Source organism: Miniopterus schreibersii (genome assembly GCF_964146895.1).
Source record: "Miniopterus schreibersii genome assembly, chromosome: 11".
NCBI classification, from domain to species: domain Eukaryota; kingdom Metazoa; phylum Chordata; class Mammalia; order Chiroptera; family Miniopteridae; genus Miniopterus; species Miniopterus schreibersii.
In genome coordinates, this window is record NC_138111.1 from 8,730,294 (window position 1) to 8,748,387 (window position 18,094).

General features: G+C 36.4%; 2 protein-coding genes across 2 annotated transcripts in view; both read right to left on the minus strand.

Moving 5' to 3' along the window:
- The window catches only part of RABGAP1 (RAB GTPase activating protein 1), a 118,516-nt gene that overhangs the window by 40,394 nt on the left and 60,028 nt on the right, over nucleotides 1–18,094 (minus strand). The gene's annotated exons all lie outside the window — the stretch shown is intronic.
- On the minus strand, nucleotides 9,608–14,542 carry GPR21 (G protein-coupled receptor 21). Its single transcript, XM_081151945.1, has one exon. It carries the CDS (start codon nucleotides 13,911–13,913, stop codon nucleotides 12,864–12,866), a length of 1,050 nt encoding a protein of 349 aa, XP_081008071.1. The 5' UTR covers nucleotides 13,914–14,542; the 3' UTR covers nucleotides 9,608–12,863.

An 18,094-nucleotide genomic window follows, 5' to 3' on the forward strand; every position in this document is an offset into this window, starting at 1 on the left:
TTCCTTTAATCCCCCCAAAAGCAACTTTAATCTCCAAAAGAAAACTAAAATGCCATATAATTATGCAGTATTAATATCTTGCAAACCTTTTCTGTTAAAAGTCAGATAGCAAATATTTTTGGCTTTGTGTCGCAATTACTCAGCTCTTCCCTTTGTAGAGCAATAGTAGCTATAGACAATATGTAAATAAACAAACATTCCTGTATTCTAACAAAACTTTATTTACAAAAACAAGAAGCATGCTGAATTTGGCTCCCAACCACACTGTGCCAATCCCTGCTTTAAATATATAACACAGTAATTTGTCACAGGCAATATGACTGGAGAGATTTTAGTAATGATTTTAAATACACTGACATGCTGCTTGATTTCATACACACTTTACCTGCAGAAATTCTGTAACAAATAAGCTGCAATAACTTGAAATGTATATTCCTTTGAACACATGCTTTTTTTCATGTAATAAAAAATGTTAAAAATATTTGCTACATTTTACAAAAGTCAATTCTCAAAGTCTGTATACAGTGTTTCTGTATTACCTATGTAGTAAAGGTTTAAATAAAACCCTATAATTAGTGATACACTGTCCCTTACATTTCAAGCTACAACATAAAATAGTATATACAGTTCAGAAATTATAACACACACACTGAAACATATTAGACTGTCTAAAATAAGGACAATACCAAATGTTGGCAAGGATATGAAACAATTGGAACTCTCGATTGTTGCTAATAGAGGTGTAAAAGGATACCATTTAGTGAATTACATACAGGGCAGTAAAGTTAAACACACATCTACCCAGACCGAGCAATTCCACTCCTAAGAATTACCCAGGAGAAACACACACATCCAACAGAAGCAACCAATGAATGCATAAATAAGTGGAACAAATGGATGTCTTTGTCTCTCCCCCCTCCCAAAACCAATAAATTAAATTTTTTAAAAAGCTGTATTAAAAAAAGAGAAGTGCATTACTTCCTTATTATATAATATGGAAATTCAGGCTTAGTGAGAGTAAGCCACTCATTTTTACTTATTAGGTAATCAATAAAATACTGGACTGAATTTGTTGAATAAAACTGGTGAAATGAACACTGGGTATAAGCTCAACAGAAATCAAAAGTAGGCTCTGTTCATGAGACTGATTTCTTTCTTCGCCCCAATTCTTACACTCTTTTAATGAATATGATAGAGCAATGGTGAGACTTTGTTACTTTTTAAAATTTTAAGGCTCTTCTAAAATAATTTGTGGAGAGAAAAATCTAAGGAAATGATGATGTTTGTGCTGTTTTCTTCTCCCTGTGTTGATTTTGAAAGCTGTCCATTAGTTCAAACAGTGGTACCACATTCTGCAATTTTTCTGGATGACTATTTTTATACCTTACTGTGAGAATTGGCTCACTGGGTAACTTCTCAGGATTAACAAGGTACTGGGAACTGGCGGAAACCCTTTGAATACACACCCTTTGTAAACTCAAGTTAAAAAATAGAAAGCTAAGAATGGCAGGAAGAAAAAGAAAGTACCCAAACAAAGAAAATGCAATGGAAGGCTGCCATGAGAAATAACCAACATAGGGAAGATTATTATTTCCATAGTAGCTTAATGCCTAAAGAAAAAGTTAGATCTTAAGGCTAATCTGGAATGTTGTACATGTTTTGTTAAAAGCCATCATGGAATACTTAAGAAAGCAGAATAAAACAGAAACACCAAAATTCCACTCAAAGCCATTATACCATATCCTATCTTTACAATATGCTTCACAGAAATAAAATAATCTTTTGGTTACATTTTGCTCTTAAAAAGTCAGCTACAGCTTGTCAGAAGTAATTTTGACAAATTAGAAATAATTAAACAAGAGCTAAGACAGGCCCGTAGTCATTGTTCTAAGCACCTTATATACAGATAGATCACATAGATCTACTGTAACAACCCTCTGAAGTGGGTTCTATCATTTCTCCCATTTGACGACTGAAGAAAAAAGTTAAATCACTTGGCTAGAAAGTGAGGAGCTGGTATTGGAACCCAACTGATTTCTTTCTAGCCCCCATTTTTAACTCAAATAAATATATTGTGAAAGAAATTCTCTTAATCAGTAGTCAGCTGCATTTATAATTCCCAATACATTAAAAAACCCTTTTATTTTCTAGACTCATAACTAAAATCAACATGACACAGACTTTAAAACTGTGCTTTTTCTTTTTACTCATATAAAAGTGCTTCCTTGGATGAAGGCTGTTCACTTTTTATGGAAAAAAAAGAAATCACTAAGGTCCTCATGACATGTAGACAGAGAAATGTATGATGCTCTTAAACATAAAAACAGAGTGGAAAAAAATCTTAACGTGCTCCTCCTATAAGTTAGTTTAAAAAGGGCATTTTCTATAAATGCTAGGTGGCTTTTAACATGTATCTTAATTATTACACATCAAAACAATAATCAGTAATCTTTTAATTATCCTGGGCTTTAATCTTTGATTAGGGCTGACCAGTAGATAGATATATTTTAAGATCATAGTATCTTGGCCTCTCAAAGAACCACCTTCACAGAATTGTGCTATCAGCATGTTTTAAGACCCTATTTAAAAAACAAAACAAGCCCAGCCAGGCTTGGCTCAGTGGTTGAGCATCGACCTAGGATTCTGGCGATCGACGTTCGATTCCCGGTCAGGGCACATGCCCGGGTTGCAGGCTAGCCGATCAGTGACTCTCATCATTGATGTTTCTATCTCTGTCTCTCCCTCTCCTTTCCTCTCTCTGAAATCAATAAAAGATGTATTAAAAAAAATAATAATAATAAAATAAAACTCAGCTACTCAAGAGAGACAATAAAGTGAATCTTGAAAAACAAAAAAAACAAAAACAAAACGAAACACACAAAAAACAAAACTGCTATTGAAACCTTGTATTGCACGGTGAGGTAGGTGACGATGCCTACCTACCATATTACTCAGCGTCCCTATCAGAAATTCTGTCTCTCCTACAGAAATATGGGTCTTTTCCCCCCAATGGAAATGATTAAATGTCCATTTTTCTTTTGGCCTCCAGGAAGCTCAGGACCAAATTCACAGTCTAACTTTAAACAACACAGGATCTCATGGTCTATATATCTGTGTATTATCCTCCAGTTCTACCTCTATTTTCCAAATCCATTCCTTATTTATATTTTATTTTGTTGAATTATAAGTATTCTAATAAAATACCTCCACACCTTAGTAATATGAGGTACAGTGTATTTGTATAAAAAGCCCCTCAAGTCCATTTCATAGTTTAATCAACAAGAATTCTATAAATAAATATATGTGGTTGACGGGTTCACCTAACATTGATAATGCAAAAACATCTTTACCTTAAACTCAGATTTCAAGAACATAAAACGTATGTACCTATGCACACATACTTTTAGTTGTGCCTGCGTGACCAGCACCGTTGCTCCTCAAACCAATGCCCTTTCAGCCTGCAGTGCTGCTTTTCCACACCAGTGCAACAGCAGGGATTTTGCTTGAGTGGAAACTGGATTGTGTGTAGATATTGCTCTGTATATTTATCTTGGGGATTTGCTCTTAGAGGCAAAAACAGTAATCCCAGTAAAATTGTCATTGAATAACACAATAGAAGACTTCAAAAGCTGAACCAAAAAGAGACAATTGATCTTTAACACATATAAATAAAACATTGTGTAGCTATTCAGTAATTAATGCTTTAAACTGCCATTCCCAAGACATGCTCCAACACATCACACAGAAAGCAAACTGGAACTAGATTTCCATAAACATGGAAGTAACTTGAAGGCATTTCGGAACCTGGCCACAACTATGTGAAGACTGGAGTTGGACTTTTGACAAAGAACGGAGAAGACAGAATTTGGGTGCTCTACCGAGATCACAAAATGTAACAAACAGAATTCTGACACTGGGGTCAGGCAGTTCTGCTTCTGAATACAGCCTCCCCCACTTTGTGTGATCTTGGACATGTCTCTTAACCAGTCTGAGCTTTAATATCCTTCTCTGTAAAATCAATGCTATGGTTTCTTCCTCAGAGTTTGAGAAGCAAATGAGATACTCCATGGAAAGCAGGTAGCACGAGGTCTTGTACATCAGTGGTGACTCTATCCCATTATACTTGACATTTATGATGTTGGCATATTTTCAACCTTGGGAGAGAAGCCAAGGGACAAAATGTGTTTGGCAGATTTTCCCATGTTTGGGACTTAGTGCCCTGTTGGGGATCTGCAATTCTAGATAGCATGTAATTCAGAAATCCATTGTATTTTACCAACATCATAATTTATCTTATGCAAATGAAATTCTAAAGAAGATAAATCAGGCAACAGAAAAACTGACACAAAATATAAATCCTTCAATAAGTGTTTTTTTAACCTATAAGCCATGTTAAACAGAACACTGTAGAGCTCAGTATAAATTACCTTTATTGAGTCTCTTTTTCAAAAAAATCATTTTTCAGAGGCAAAAATCCATTTAGGTTTTTCTATTATCATTGCCTCACTTAGTAAAGAGCTCTTCCATTTCAAGACAATCATATAACTATACCAACCCCCACTGGTATTAATTCTTATTTACTCTCTTTTTGCCTTCCAATAGAGAAAACAACTCACCCCAAGCATGACAACTATGTAATGAACGAACTGCCAAAGCATCTTTATTACAGAAAACAGACTCTGAAAGCAGGCTCTAGAAAAGTTTGCCAAACCAGTGCCTCTAATTTTAATACATACTTGAGCACTATATCAGCTGAACAGTTACATACTTAGTATGTTAAATCTATAGCATACAAATGTAATAGAAAATCAGAGGACTTCAGGAAAAAATAGCTCTTTAATAAAATAATGTACTGCTATCACATTGTTTCAATCCAAATATGGCATGATAGTGCCATTCTAAAAATAAGTCCAAGTCCCATGTGATATGCAGCCTTTTAGCTATGTTCATTTCCTTTTAGGGCTCAAGTTTCCCACAGGAAAATTATTCAATGTTGGGCAAAACTGTCCCAAATCATGTATAGATAAGGCATAATGCTAACTGCACGGCCAACCTTTTCCTGCTTTGCTACTGCTGATTTGCCTGCACAGAAATCCGCCAGGGAGAGGCCAAGGAGCAGGAAATACTCAAGAACTGCTACCTGACAAAAGTGAACACAGAAAGTATCATTTTGAGTTAAAAGGTAGTAGGGGAGGTAATTTATAAGTCAGTTAAATTAGAAGCCACAAAATTATTACATGCTAAGTCACATTCCAAACAAATGTTTCTGATAACTGTAATGATATTCAAATACTTATTTCAGTTGTAGTTTTATATTATTGAGCAAAGTTGCATATTAAATGCTCTTAGTACAGCTTAATACAGATGGTATTGTTTGACATATCTGCTTAAAGATTTTATGAAGCATTATGTGCTAAAAATGAAAACTTCTCAAAATTACTCTCATAATATACCACACACACAATCAAGACCCACATCCCTCACGTTATATTTTTATATAGCCAAATAAATCAAATTATGATTTTTAAGAAAATGTTTGTTTTATAATGCTTAAGATACTCAGTTTTATTTTTAAAAGTTAGTTTCTTCTGAAAATAAGTCTTAAGTCAAATTTAAGTGTACTTATTAAGTAGCAAAAATATATAGCAACTCTAAATGGCTAGATATATTAAAATATGGCTTTATAATGTAGAGTTCCTTGTTCATATAACAGTTAACAAAACATAAAAATAAGAACCTGTGTTTAAATGTTATCGGTCACAAACATCTTCAGCAGTGTACTGTTGAATTGCATTTAGAATTCTGTAAGAGGTCTGTGTTCATATACATATCCACAGACTACAGGGATATGTTCCAGGTTTCAACCTTTATTTCCATTACATATTTTTATACAGCTTTCACACAGCTCTCAAGTTATGTTTCCTTGAGCCCCAATATATAAGAAAAATCAAGTGTGAGATTTTAATTTTTCTACTAAAGAACTAATCTTAAGAAACAATGATCAAGAAACACAGATTTAAAAGCGACCTTATTTCATCATTAATGTATCAAGCTGTAGTTACTTAGATCTTTTTCTATTAACAATAACTTAAACACTATCAGCACCTAAGTATAATACCAACCAAATTCTCTTACTATCTATGTAGTAAAAGTCCTCCTGGTGTTCAATTCTTATGTTTTTCTATTCAAAATTCTTGAGAAGAAGCTACTTTAAAAGGCACTGGACAAGCAGTTATCTTAAATTTTATTTAAGCAAAAACTTCACCCGCTAATCTCACCAGCAGTACAAATACTACCAACACCAATGAAGCCATTCTAGAACCATCCATTCATATTTACTTCCCCTAGCAACATTTCTGAGGTGGGTGCTAGTGATCAAGAGAGCTAAGGTTTTGCAAAACTTATTTGATTTAAAGTACCAATGAAAGACTATTTTTACTTATTTTATTTAATATATACCCAAATCTAAACACTTTTCTTTTTTCCAATCCTGTTGGAAACTCCCATTTTCTAAGTACTTGACAAATGTTGAACAATCTTTTGGACTTATTTCGGTGGCATGACTGAGTCTAAGGGAGGTATAAGACCTGGATTCTAGTCCCAGTTCTTTGACTAATGAACTTTGTCACTATTCTGGGTTTCTCTTTTCCCATCCGTGAAAGGGGAGCCTATATTATGACCTTTAAGTGATCTTCTAGGTATGTCACTTTGGGATTCTATATTTGTCATTTACATACTCAAATATCTTAAGCCCATCTCCAGTTCCTAATTAGAATCAAAGCCCTTAGCATTTATGCCAGACTAGGGAGGCCCAGTTTATCTTCTGACCTTACTCTCCGTTGTACCTCAACTTGAAACCTCCGGTTCATCCAAGCTGCCCTGCTTACTAGGAAGACAGAGTAGCACCAGATAACATGGAAGGAATGTTCCCCGAGGGCCAAGCACAGTGCCAAGAGCTTTACTATAACTGTACCAGCACCTGATCTTGGACTGATTCCTGCAATGTTGGCGCCATCTTCACTTAAAGATGAGTACCCTTCTGAAGTTCAGATAGACGGAGATTACCCAATAAACCACCGGAAGTAGGATCTATTTTTTTTTTAACTTTATTTCCAGTGCTCTGTAGGGTATAACACACATCATCAGTACAATAATGTTAACAATACACGATGTTAACATAATCTAAGTAGAAATGGTTCTAATCCTTACATCTATCGTGTCATGAAGGAGAACTTTTAAAAATGAAAAAGTCTTTTGAATCAGATTCTACTCCCCAAGGGTCAATGAAGACAGAGACCCACAAATCCTTCTCTTTGGTTTAGCTATAAATAAACGGCTTTGGCAGTGGGGATTTCCCATGCCTTTCTGGAAGAAATTTCAGAAATAAATCATACTATTCAATACTATAACTTTTGCTTTCTACCCAAAATACTGTCTTATTCAACAAGTATTTGTTGAAAGCTAGTAAACAGAATTTAAAGTTTTACTTTGAAAAGACTTTACTTCTGTATTTTGTTCAAACCAATACAATCTTTGGTAACAAAACCAGTAAGTAAATCTTTCATTAAGTGACTACCATGTTAAGTATCATGGTAATTTAACATAAGTATGTGCTTTTGTACTTTGCAAAGGGCTTTCTCATGTTATATATTGTTTGATAATTATAGGTCACTTTATTAGGTCTTTTGTCTATTAATCCTTTGGATTTCCTTAATCCTGTCCAGCTGGATAATTTATGTCAATCTCATTCAAGCAGTAGGGGGAGATAAGACTACAGAATCCTACTTACCCAGAGCTTAGCCCACTTCATAAACTGCTTTCTAAGGAAATCAATCTAACACACATCTCCTTACCTACAAATACCACACAGTACTTTGTATTCCTATGCCTGTCTTCTCTTGGCAAAAAACAAAGTTTTAAAATCTAAAAAGATCAAAACATATACCTATGAGGCATAGTGACATAGTGGGTTTGGAATCAAAAAGGTCTTACAGCCCCAATTCTTCCCCTACAAACCTGACAGATTGTAAATTCCTCCCAATTATTTTTTACGAAAGATATAACTCCTAGTGCCCTCCCTCTGTCTGCTCCCATGTGGACTAGGTGCTTTCTAGGACTGCTGCACACCTGACTTCCTCGGGCTTTCCTTCCCTGTCACTGTGGGAAGTCTCTTCACCTCTCTCCTGTGTTGGAATAGTCCTGGTATCCTGGCTTCCATATCTTCTTGATTTCGTCTCTCATTCTGGGGAAGCATGCACTTCAGTAACTTTCTGAGAAAGTATGTAAGGCAGGTAAATATTCTGAGACCCTGTGTATCTCAAAATGGATTTATTTTACTCTCACACTTTAATGAAAAGTTTGAAACTCTAAGTGAAAACACTGTGCACAATTTTGAAGTTATTCCTCACTGCTGTCCTCCTTTGAGGTGAAAGTCCAATGCTCTTCAGACCCCTGTGACTAAATATGTTTCTCTCCCTCATCCCGACTCCACACCAAGACGCTTTTAGGATTTTTCTTTATAACCAGTGTTCTGAAATTTTATGATTTGCCACCAAAGTCTTTTTATTACATTAAGCTGGTCCTTTTCATTGTGAAAACTCATATTCTTCGGTTCTTGTGATTCTTCTTTGAGAATTTCCTTTCTTTTTCTCTCTTCTGTTTCTAAAAATCATGCTAGTTAGATATTGAGCCTCCTTGATTGAGCCTCTAATTTGTCTTGCTTTCTGTCTACTGTCTTTTGTTTCGCTATCTGGACCACTTCAATTTTATCTCCCAACTTTTGTGATTTTTAAATAGCGTGATTGTACTTTAAATCTCAAGTGCTCTTTGTCATTATCTTTGTTTTTTATGCCATCCTAGTCTCTTTTAATGGATGCAAAAGCTCTGAAAATGTTAGTTGAATTTTTTTTTGAAGTTGTCTTCTGTGACTTGCACTGTTTCTATTTCCCCTAATTTCTTTTGTTCTGGGCTCTGTACTTTATGTAAGATTTCCTCAAAAGACCAGTGGTCTCTGGCCGACTGTTAATATTAAAAGTGAAGGAAAGCCCGGCCAGTGTGGCTCAGTGGTTGAGCACCAACCTAGGATCGATCATAGTTCGATTCCTGGTCAGGGCACAATCCTGGGTTGTGGGCTCGATCCCCAGTAGGGGGCGTGCAGGGGGCAGCCGATCAATGACTCTCTCTGTCATTGATGTTTCTATCTCTTTCTCTCCTTCCTTCCACTCTCTAAAATCAATAAAGACATTAAAAAAAAAAAAGTGGAGTAAAAAACGAATTAATAACAGTAACCCAGATTTTCTGATTCTCAGTTCAAAGTTCATTTTAAGCCATATTATGATGCTTTTTGTCTCAAATTCTGAAGAAAAGCCAAATGACTTATTTACAGCCATAAAAATGGTCTAGAATATTCCCAGGGTTTGCAAAATATATTAATAATATGTATAGTTAATATATAATATTTAGTTTTTCAACCTAAAATGGAAAAATTATGCAAAAATCAACACACAGACTGATTTTAATGAAGCATTTTAACAACTCTCATAGTGCCACAATTCCCCCATCCTTAAACTTCCCAAAATCTGCTCATATAACAATAAGTTTTAGTTTGCCAATAATTTATTTAATAAATCTTTTATGATACAAAAACACATAGTGAAATTAAAACATTTCCTACAAAACCACTGTGCAGACTTTTAAATCAAACCTGAAAAGCTTATTAGAAAGCTCTCAAAAACCACTCTATTATCTGAGAGCATACGACCTTGTTGCTTTATCTTCAAGTTCAAAGAGGTGGACAAAGCATTTATAGCACAAAAATTCAAGTTTTTCCAATCCTTAAAACACTGTGAATATTATTCAAGTAAAAAGGAAACGCCACTGTAAAAGGCTCAAAAAGGAATTTATCCAGCAGTAAACCCTAAAGAAAGCCCTTTCCAAAATGGAACTTAGGGTGATTCGATAGGCCCACGAAAAATTCAAATATCCATTCTGGCGTAAGGCAGTTCTTTCATCACAGTGGAGCACTTGTTCTTTTGTAATTGCTTTTCTGCTCTAAGGGAAAAAATATACTTCCACTGAAATAAATCACTCTATAAAAACCACACAACTAATTTACAAATACAACAATTAGTATGATCTTATTTTAAAATATACTATGTAATAATTTCAACACAATCACCAAAAGCTCATGCTGCCTCTCTGATATCAGTCATATACCATATAAAGTTAAACATGCTGTCTTGCCAAAGCCCAAGGTAACTGAGTCTAAAAATATACTTTTTTCTCATTCTGAACTAGTTAGATTGGTATTTAACCCAAACGTCATCAAATGATGCATTAAATATGGCAGGAGGAAAAGATTACTTAAATATAAACTCTCCAAACGTATCACACAAAAACTGCCCCCAGCCACAGAAGACTGTATGAGTGTATTCAAGCATGTCCCCTTTCCCCAACATACACACATACTCATGGGAAAATAAAAATAAAAAAGCAATATAGACAATGAACGTGGGAATAGAACTGACACCTGGAAGAAGAAACCTTAGAGTTTATACAGATAGTCCAATGAAGAAAAGGTAAACTGGAAAAAATCTGACTTTAAGCAAGTGTCAGTCGGTGAGGGGTTTGGGAGCTTTATTTTTCTTTAAATTACTCAATCTACTTAGTTTCTACTTTAGTTTTAGACTGAGACAGTGATAACATTTCTAATGTAAAAAACCACCACTCTCTAATAACATCTAAATTTGGTATTAAAACAAAAATGCAAAAATCTATTAACAAAAGTTCTTATTCTGAGCTGTCATTCCAGTCACTAAAAGACCAGCATGACTAGCCATTTCCAGGAAATTAAACAGAAATTTTCTCTTTTCCATTCTCACAAAATGGAACCCTATTGGAGGGAAAGATTAAAAGGCTCTCAGCCACCCCAAAAGTAAAATCTACTGATTTAACATCAATTTTCTACAAAAATCAAATCTTTAAAATTCCCATATCTGCGTAACTAAAAATTCTCAAGCAAACAGTGCAAATTTGAACAGGTTACATTCCCCAGCATACATGAAAAAAAAAAAAGTTTTTTTAGAACTGTGCTGCTTAAAGAAGAAATGTGTACAACTGTTTTTCAGAACACAACAGAAAAGGTTTTCCACTTGACATGGCAATTTAAAGACATTGCTAACTTAACTTGTAATTTGAATATGAATTCTAAATTTTGAAACAACTTAGAATCAAAATTTTTAATACTAAATATGAAGAGCAAGCAAGTTTAGGGGAAGTACTCAGAATCTCAAGTTTAAACTTTATAGATTACTCAATCACCTAAAATAAAAAAGTTTTAACAGAACACATTTGAAGTTAAAATCAAATCGATATCTAAAACCTAAAATCATACAACTGCCCTCTATTTTAAAAGGGGTAGGAAGTTTCCTCATATCATGAAGGAAAACCAAAGCATATCTGCCTACTTTATAAATACCCATATCCTTTCTTGGATTAAAAAATCTACTTTCACCCACATCCCTTGGGTTCCTCCATCTCCCATCTTACTGAACATCACTGTCACATTCAGATGACAACTGCTAGCCAAAGGCACGTAAGTCCCCTGAATACTTCCAAAACATTAAAACTAGTAAAACGGAGGGGAAATACTCTCATGCCTGGAGCTGCTGGGAAATCCTTTTATCCTCTTAGAAAATAAACCTCTTGTCTAAAGATAATCACTTAAGAACAAAACATCACTACTACATACAAATGCACAGGATTCTCAATAATTCTATAGAATAAAATCCTATAGATTTTGCTAGTACTTTGGTTTAAAAAGGGAAAAAAAGGCTATTAAGGAAAGAACTGTATCCCAAAAGAGAACAATAAAAGAGACATAAATCAGAATTTCTCCTCTTATACAAAAGTGGGTTCCTTTACACTAACTAAAAGAATGCTTTGAAAAAGAATTAGTTGCTATTTTATTAGTTGATTCCATTTAATCACAAAGAGAACATCTCAATTAATCCCCTTCTATTTTAAAAACAAACTAGTTAAATGTACATTTTACTGTAAAGATGAAATCTAACTGAATTCAAACATTCTCCGTACACACATACACAAAGGCACAGGCAAAAATACTGCAACAGAATCCCTTTCTATGCACACATTTCTTTAGATCTCCACAAAGCATGGCACGAAAAGTAGCCACGTTTCAGTTCTCCACAAACTGTCTAGTATTTCACTGCATTCAGCGACACGGCTCACTGCAGAATTCTCAAGTTAGTATTTACGTGTTCACATAATTCACTGTACTGAGAATGCTCTCAGGAGAGGAAGACAAACATCTGGATTTCTAAGTGACAGTACTGAAACTTGCAGTGTTACACTTTGGCATACATAAACAAAACTTTAAAATCCTGTTAATGAATTAGTATATTTTAATATTCCCTGTTATATAAATCAATTGCATATGAAGCCCAAACAATCGGAAAGAACCCAGAAAAGCAACATAAAAACAAAGACTTTTTAAAATGCTGACGCGCTTCACAGCCAGCTTCAGTCATGCCAGCCGGAGGGAGAGGTGTGAGATTCGACTTTATTCATCTTAAATCTGAGAACTGTCGTCATCGCCATGCATTACAAAACCTGGAACCAAGAGCAATTTATCTTCACAGTCCTGATTCTTCTGATTTAAAAGCACTTTGTGAAAAAAATCATTTCTGCAAACTTAGGTTTTTTTGGATGGATCATTTGTTTCCTATTGCTTAGAGTCAAATGATTTTGTCCCAGATTTTCTAGTGAACAAGGAATACAGAGAGAGAAAAAGGACACCCCTCCCGACACACACACACACACACAATGACCCAATATGAACCACTTCAGACATGGCATCCATTAAGAGGGCCTTTGCTCCTAACTGTGTAAGGGTCCTTAGCTATGACCTGACTTGCACAAGAAGTACACATGGCCCCTGAGAGGCGCTTTAGTCCCCTTTGGAAGACACTGTTGGAGAGACTATAAATGACACAGTTGCAGAAACTGTTACTAATAGCAAGCCAGGTGGTCAAGAAGGATGCGAAGCGGTTGCTGTGGCCAGTGGAGCTCTCCAACAAGAAGTAGATGATGTACGGCAACCAGAGGATGTAAAACACACTAGTAATCCGGAACAGGACCATGGCATACCGCTTGTCAGGACAGGCCTGCACCTCCCCAGTCTCCCCGCTCTGGCTGCTGAACCGAGCTTGCCTTTCGCTGATTTCCTTTGTGTGCTGTTGGCAGATGCGGAAGATGTTGAAATAGGTGAAGCACACAATGAGGGCTGCTGGGGCATATAACATCATCACGATGAACAGGGTGAAGTAGGGGTCGGTGTGCCAGGACTCCGCACACCACTGAAACACATCTCCATGATATCCAGGTTTCCCCCAGTGGAAAAAGGAAGGCAGAAAGACCAGGGTGGAATACAGCCAAATCAGGAAAATACACAGGCGTAGTCTCCAGGGTGTAACCAGGGTGTTATAGATTAAAGGTTTAGTGATGGCAATATATCTATCGATGCTGATACAGGCCAGAGAGGTCATGGAGACACTCTTCAGAACTGATACTATAAAACCAAACACCTGGCAAGTCAAGGACTCCTCTACTGGAAGCGGGTAGTGGAGGAGTGATAAAGAAGGAACCAGGCAGCTGACCCCAACCAAGAGGTCAGCATACGCCATAGTCTGGATAAAATAACTTGTAGTGTGGTGGTTCAACAAAGGTGCACAGTGAAATACAAAAATCACAATAATGTTGCCAGAAATAATCAATACAGTTAGAAACACAATAATCAACACTTCCAAAAGGCAAAGATCAACAGTTTCCAAATAGCCAAATGCCAAGAGGCAAAAAGGGTGGCTGCTCTGATTACCATCCGAGGTGGAGTTCATCTTGAGCTCACGAGTGATCTCTCACTTCATGCTGCCGCTTGGCCACTGCCAACAGTTCAAAGGAGCAGCTGCTGTCATTGCGGTCAGCTCTGTGTGTTTGTAATAATGCCCAAGGAGCCTCAGTCCCCAGGCTCGCGATGCTGCTGCTCTGATGCATTGCCTGCAGTGCAGTCACCCTTTAAGTCCTTGGAATAGGGAGAGCCAGCAGCAGCAGTCTGGCCAGTCCCAGATGCGGCCATAGTATCAGGTTTACGGTACACATAGTGCCAGGAGAGTAAGGCAAATTCTGGGTACAATGTCTTCAGGTCAGTGAGGGTATGGGGTAGGGGCAGAAGAGAAGGGAAGAAAATTAGGAGCTTCAGCAGGAGTTGTAATGAGTCTCCTCTGAACAGCTGATAGAAGAAAAGGAGAGAGCATTTTATATTTTGCATACCAATACAAAAATCAAAGAATCTGGCTAGTTTAGGCTGGTATCATCCCTCTCACTCCATCCCACTCCACCCAGTACTACCCTCAGTAGCACCCCACATAACTAATCAGTCCTCACTCTAGAGGAGGCGCAGCAACAGCAAGCTTTCATGATCAACATAAAACAAAATCAATGGCAGTCAGATCAATCTACCCCCATTTTCCTTTCACTGGAGCCTTTTGGGGGAGAAAAGATAATCTGCTTATTGCATTTCTGAAAACATTTTACCATAATTACCATGAATAAAATTAGCTAAAATAACTTATTTTCTTGATTCCTGTGTAATATCTTGCCTCTTTGAAACATTTCAACAGAATTTATCTGTCTAGCTCAATTTCAGAGCATTACCTGTAATTCTGCATGCTGCAATCCAAACAAAAGCCACAAAACATCCTTAACAGAAAGCCTTGCAAAGCAGGAATGTGCCTCAGCCGGGTTTACTGCAGAACCGACACACAGAGGGAGGGGATAAAGGAGTAGGAGGGAAAACAGGGAGAGGGGGGCTTGGGAAAGGGAAGCAGCGGGGGAGGGGAGAGAAAATGCCTGTGCAGGCACACACACTGGTGTGGCGTCTTCAGCAGCTCATTCGGATTCATCACCAGAGAGGCGCTCCCTGATTTCCAGACGGCACAATGGGGGAATAACCGAACATGCCTGCAGTACAGTGTTTCAAGGCTGTTTCCTCGTCTGTCTGGAATCCCCCCTTTTGGTAGATGAACAGAACGCAAACTGCTAATAAGGAGAAGAGGTAGTAACCGGAACAGAGTGCCAGCGGGGAATTAGGCTGAAACACACTGCCAGAGGGGTAATGCTGAGAGGAAATTCCTATTTTCTTGTAGCTCTTTCCCAAGGAACTAAGAGCAATGTTAAAGAATGAAAATGAATTAACAGTGCATAGCAACTGAGGAATCGTAATTCAGCAGCACAAGAATTTCTAGCTAAAACGTTAAATACTCAGCATTAATTTTCCCTTGTGATTCACTGGGTGTTAATCAATATTAAGAAAGATGACGAAAACAACAAGCAAACTTAAAAATCAGTTTTTCAAGACGAAAATAAAGAGAACCTCACCCATTCTGAATACTGCATAGTGTACACACAGAAGAGGAATTACATTCTTCCTGTATTTAACACTATCCCATAGTTTTGAGATGCCATGTCTCACTTCTAGTTTGCTGAGACTCAGTACACAAACATTTAACAAAAGATGGAAAAGTAAAGGTACCATTTCCACCAGGCTTGAAAATTACAGGAAGTTGCATGGTATGAATCAGCCTTTGTATCACAGAATACAGAATCTTATTTGTGCCTAATTAAAACAATGCAAAGTGGAATTTTCTTGTGGCTGTTCTGGTAATGTTCTAAGTGATGACAATTTTCAGATGATTAGAAAATGTGTTTTTAGTGTCTTTTCTTCCAGATGTCTTTGGATTTTCAATTCATCCTTCTAAACAAAGTTCTACAGACCCAGTAGAGTAAAAGAAAATAAACAAATGTTGGTATTTGTAAGCATTCCAGGTCTGCACACCTGGATTACACCTTGTAGCACTTTCCCAAGGAACGAAGAGCAATGTTAAAGAATCTCCAGATATACGCATTTTTTATTTGTTTCACACACATGCTTTCTCATTGCAGGCAAATGGCCATTCATAATCAGAACTCAATTAATTACATGTTAAGGTCTGAAGCACTACAATTATACAAAGGATAGAAACTCAGAAGCATACTGAGAATAAGTCTGATAGCCATATTTAACAGGTCTTACTGGAAAATGTGGCAAAGTGTGGCAACGTAAAAAGACCAGTGGCAAATAAGCCTCTCTTATTTTTTCCCAACATTTTAGGTACTCAAGAATGAAACTTAGGAATCATCTTGACCACTCTCACCCTCAATGTACTGTTCCTAGACACCATTTCCTAGAAATCTATTTCTACAACAGCTCTCAAATTCACTTCCTCTTCAGTTTTTAATACTTTACTATAGGCCATCATTAAATACCATCTAGACTTCTAGTCTGATTCATTTTTCTAACATATTTATTTCTGCCTGATTAAATATCCAGTACCACATACTTTATTATGGTACTCCACTGTTCAAGAAGAGTCAATGGCTCTCTATTGCTTTTCCAATCTGATACCACTATTCCACATCCCCTCAAACACTTGCCCTCCAGCCAAACTATTTGTTATAGACTGTATTTTTGAATCCCAATTTTGAGTGCTTAATAAATATTAAATGAAAATAAGGAATTATTTCTGAGAGTTACAGTTCAATAAATAGAAAAAGCATTTGCCAAACTCAGGAGTTCAGGCTTTTCCAACTCCTTGTGAATTTGGGCATGTAACTTATTGTCTTTATATCCCAGGTTACTCATGTTTAGAACTAGATAGTTATGCCAATAAAAATATAATTGGCTGATATCTTGAGGTAATGAAATAAAAACGCAATAAAACTACAAGCTGTTATATTACTATCATTAGTAAAATAATAGGTCTTCCAAGTGTGTTTTTATTTTAGTAAAACCACTCTTGGAGGTGTGATCAAAATATTCATATAGAAAACTGAGAGAGAGAAAAAAAACCTGACAGCCACACTTTATCAAATCAGTCAAGAGTTAAATGTTTTGTTTTGAAGAAAAACATTTTCTTCAGAAGAGACAAATTATTATTTAAATGGGGGCAATAAATCTATGTCCTCACAAAAATCTATACATTCATTTCCTTTTTAAAATAATGCAGGCTCATGATGTATTTGATTTTTATAAAAGAGAGAATAACCATTATGCATATATATGACTGGAAGGCAACACATTAAAATTCAACTCCACTTTTCACTGATGGTTGGATTACAAGTGATTTTTTTCCTTCTTCTTTATGGTTTTCCTTATTTTATGAATATCCCAATTTCTATGTACTATTTCTATGTATTATTTAATTGGGCTTAAAAAAACACAGGCAAAATAATATGTAACATGTCCTTAACAAAAAAGCCAGGCCGCAAACTGGGAGGACCCAGGGCCTCAACTAAATGGATAATGGCAGATTAAGTCACCTGCCTCCTGGGGCTCAGTTCTCATGTCATCACAACAACATTCCTTAAGACAGTCATTGGTACCCAATTTAACTCAAAATGAACCCTCAGAGCCCCAGTTAAAAGTTCTTACAGAATGAGACTATAACTGATGAAACTGCCAATATTTAACCATTTCCTGTTAAATATTCTACTCTATCAACGAATTAAGGCAAATCACATTAAGTGCTGAATAAACTTGACGAAATTCAGTAGACATTCCTAATAAAAACTCAAAGCCAGAGATAGAAGAAAATCACTTAAGTAAAATAAAGTTATTTACCAAAAAAAAAACTGAACAGGATGCTATACAAAAGACTGAAAAATAAAAACCATTTTAATTAAAATCAGGAACTCGATAGAGGTGCTAGTTATGACTACCATCCTTTAACACTGTCTTAATGCTTCTATCTAATACAAAAGCAAAGCCAAACAATTTAGTAGCTTACATAAACAGTGAAAAATAAGTGAAACTGGCTCTGGCCAGTGTGGGTCAGTGATTAGAGCATCGGTCTGCGCACTGGAAGGTCCAGGGTTCGATCCCTGGTCAAGGGCATGTAATTGGGTTGCAGGTTCAATCCCTTGCCCTGATAGGGTGCGCACAGGAGGCAACCAATCAATATCTTTCTCTCACACATCGATG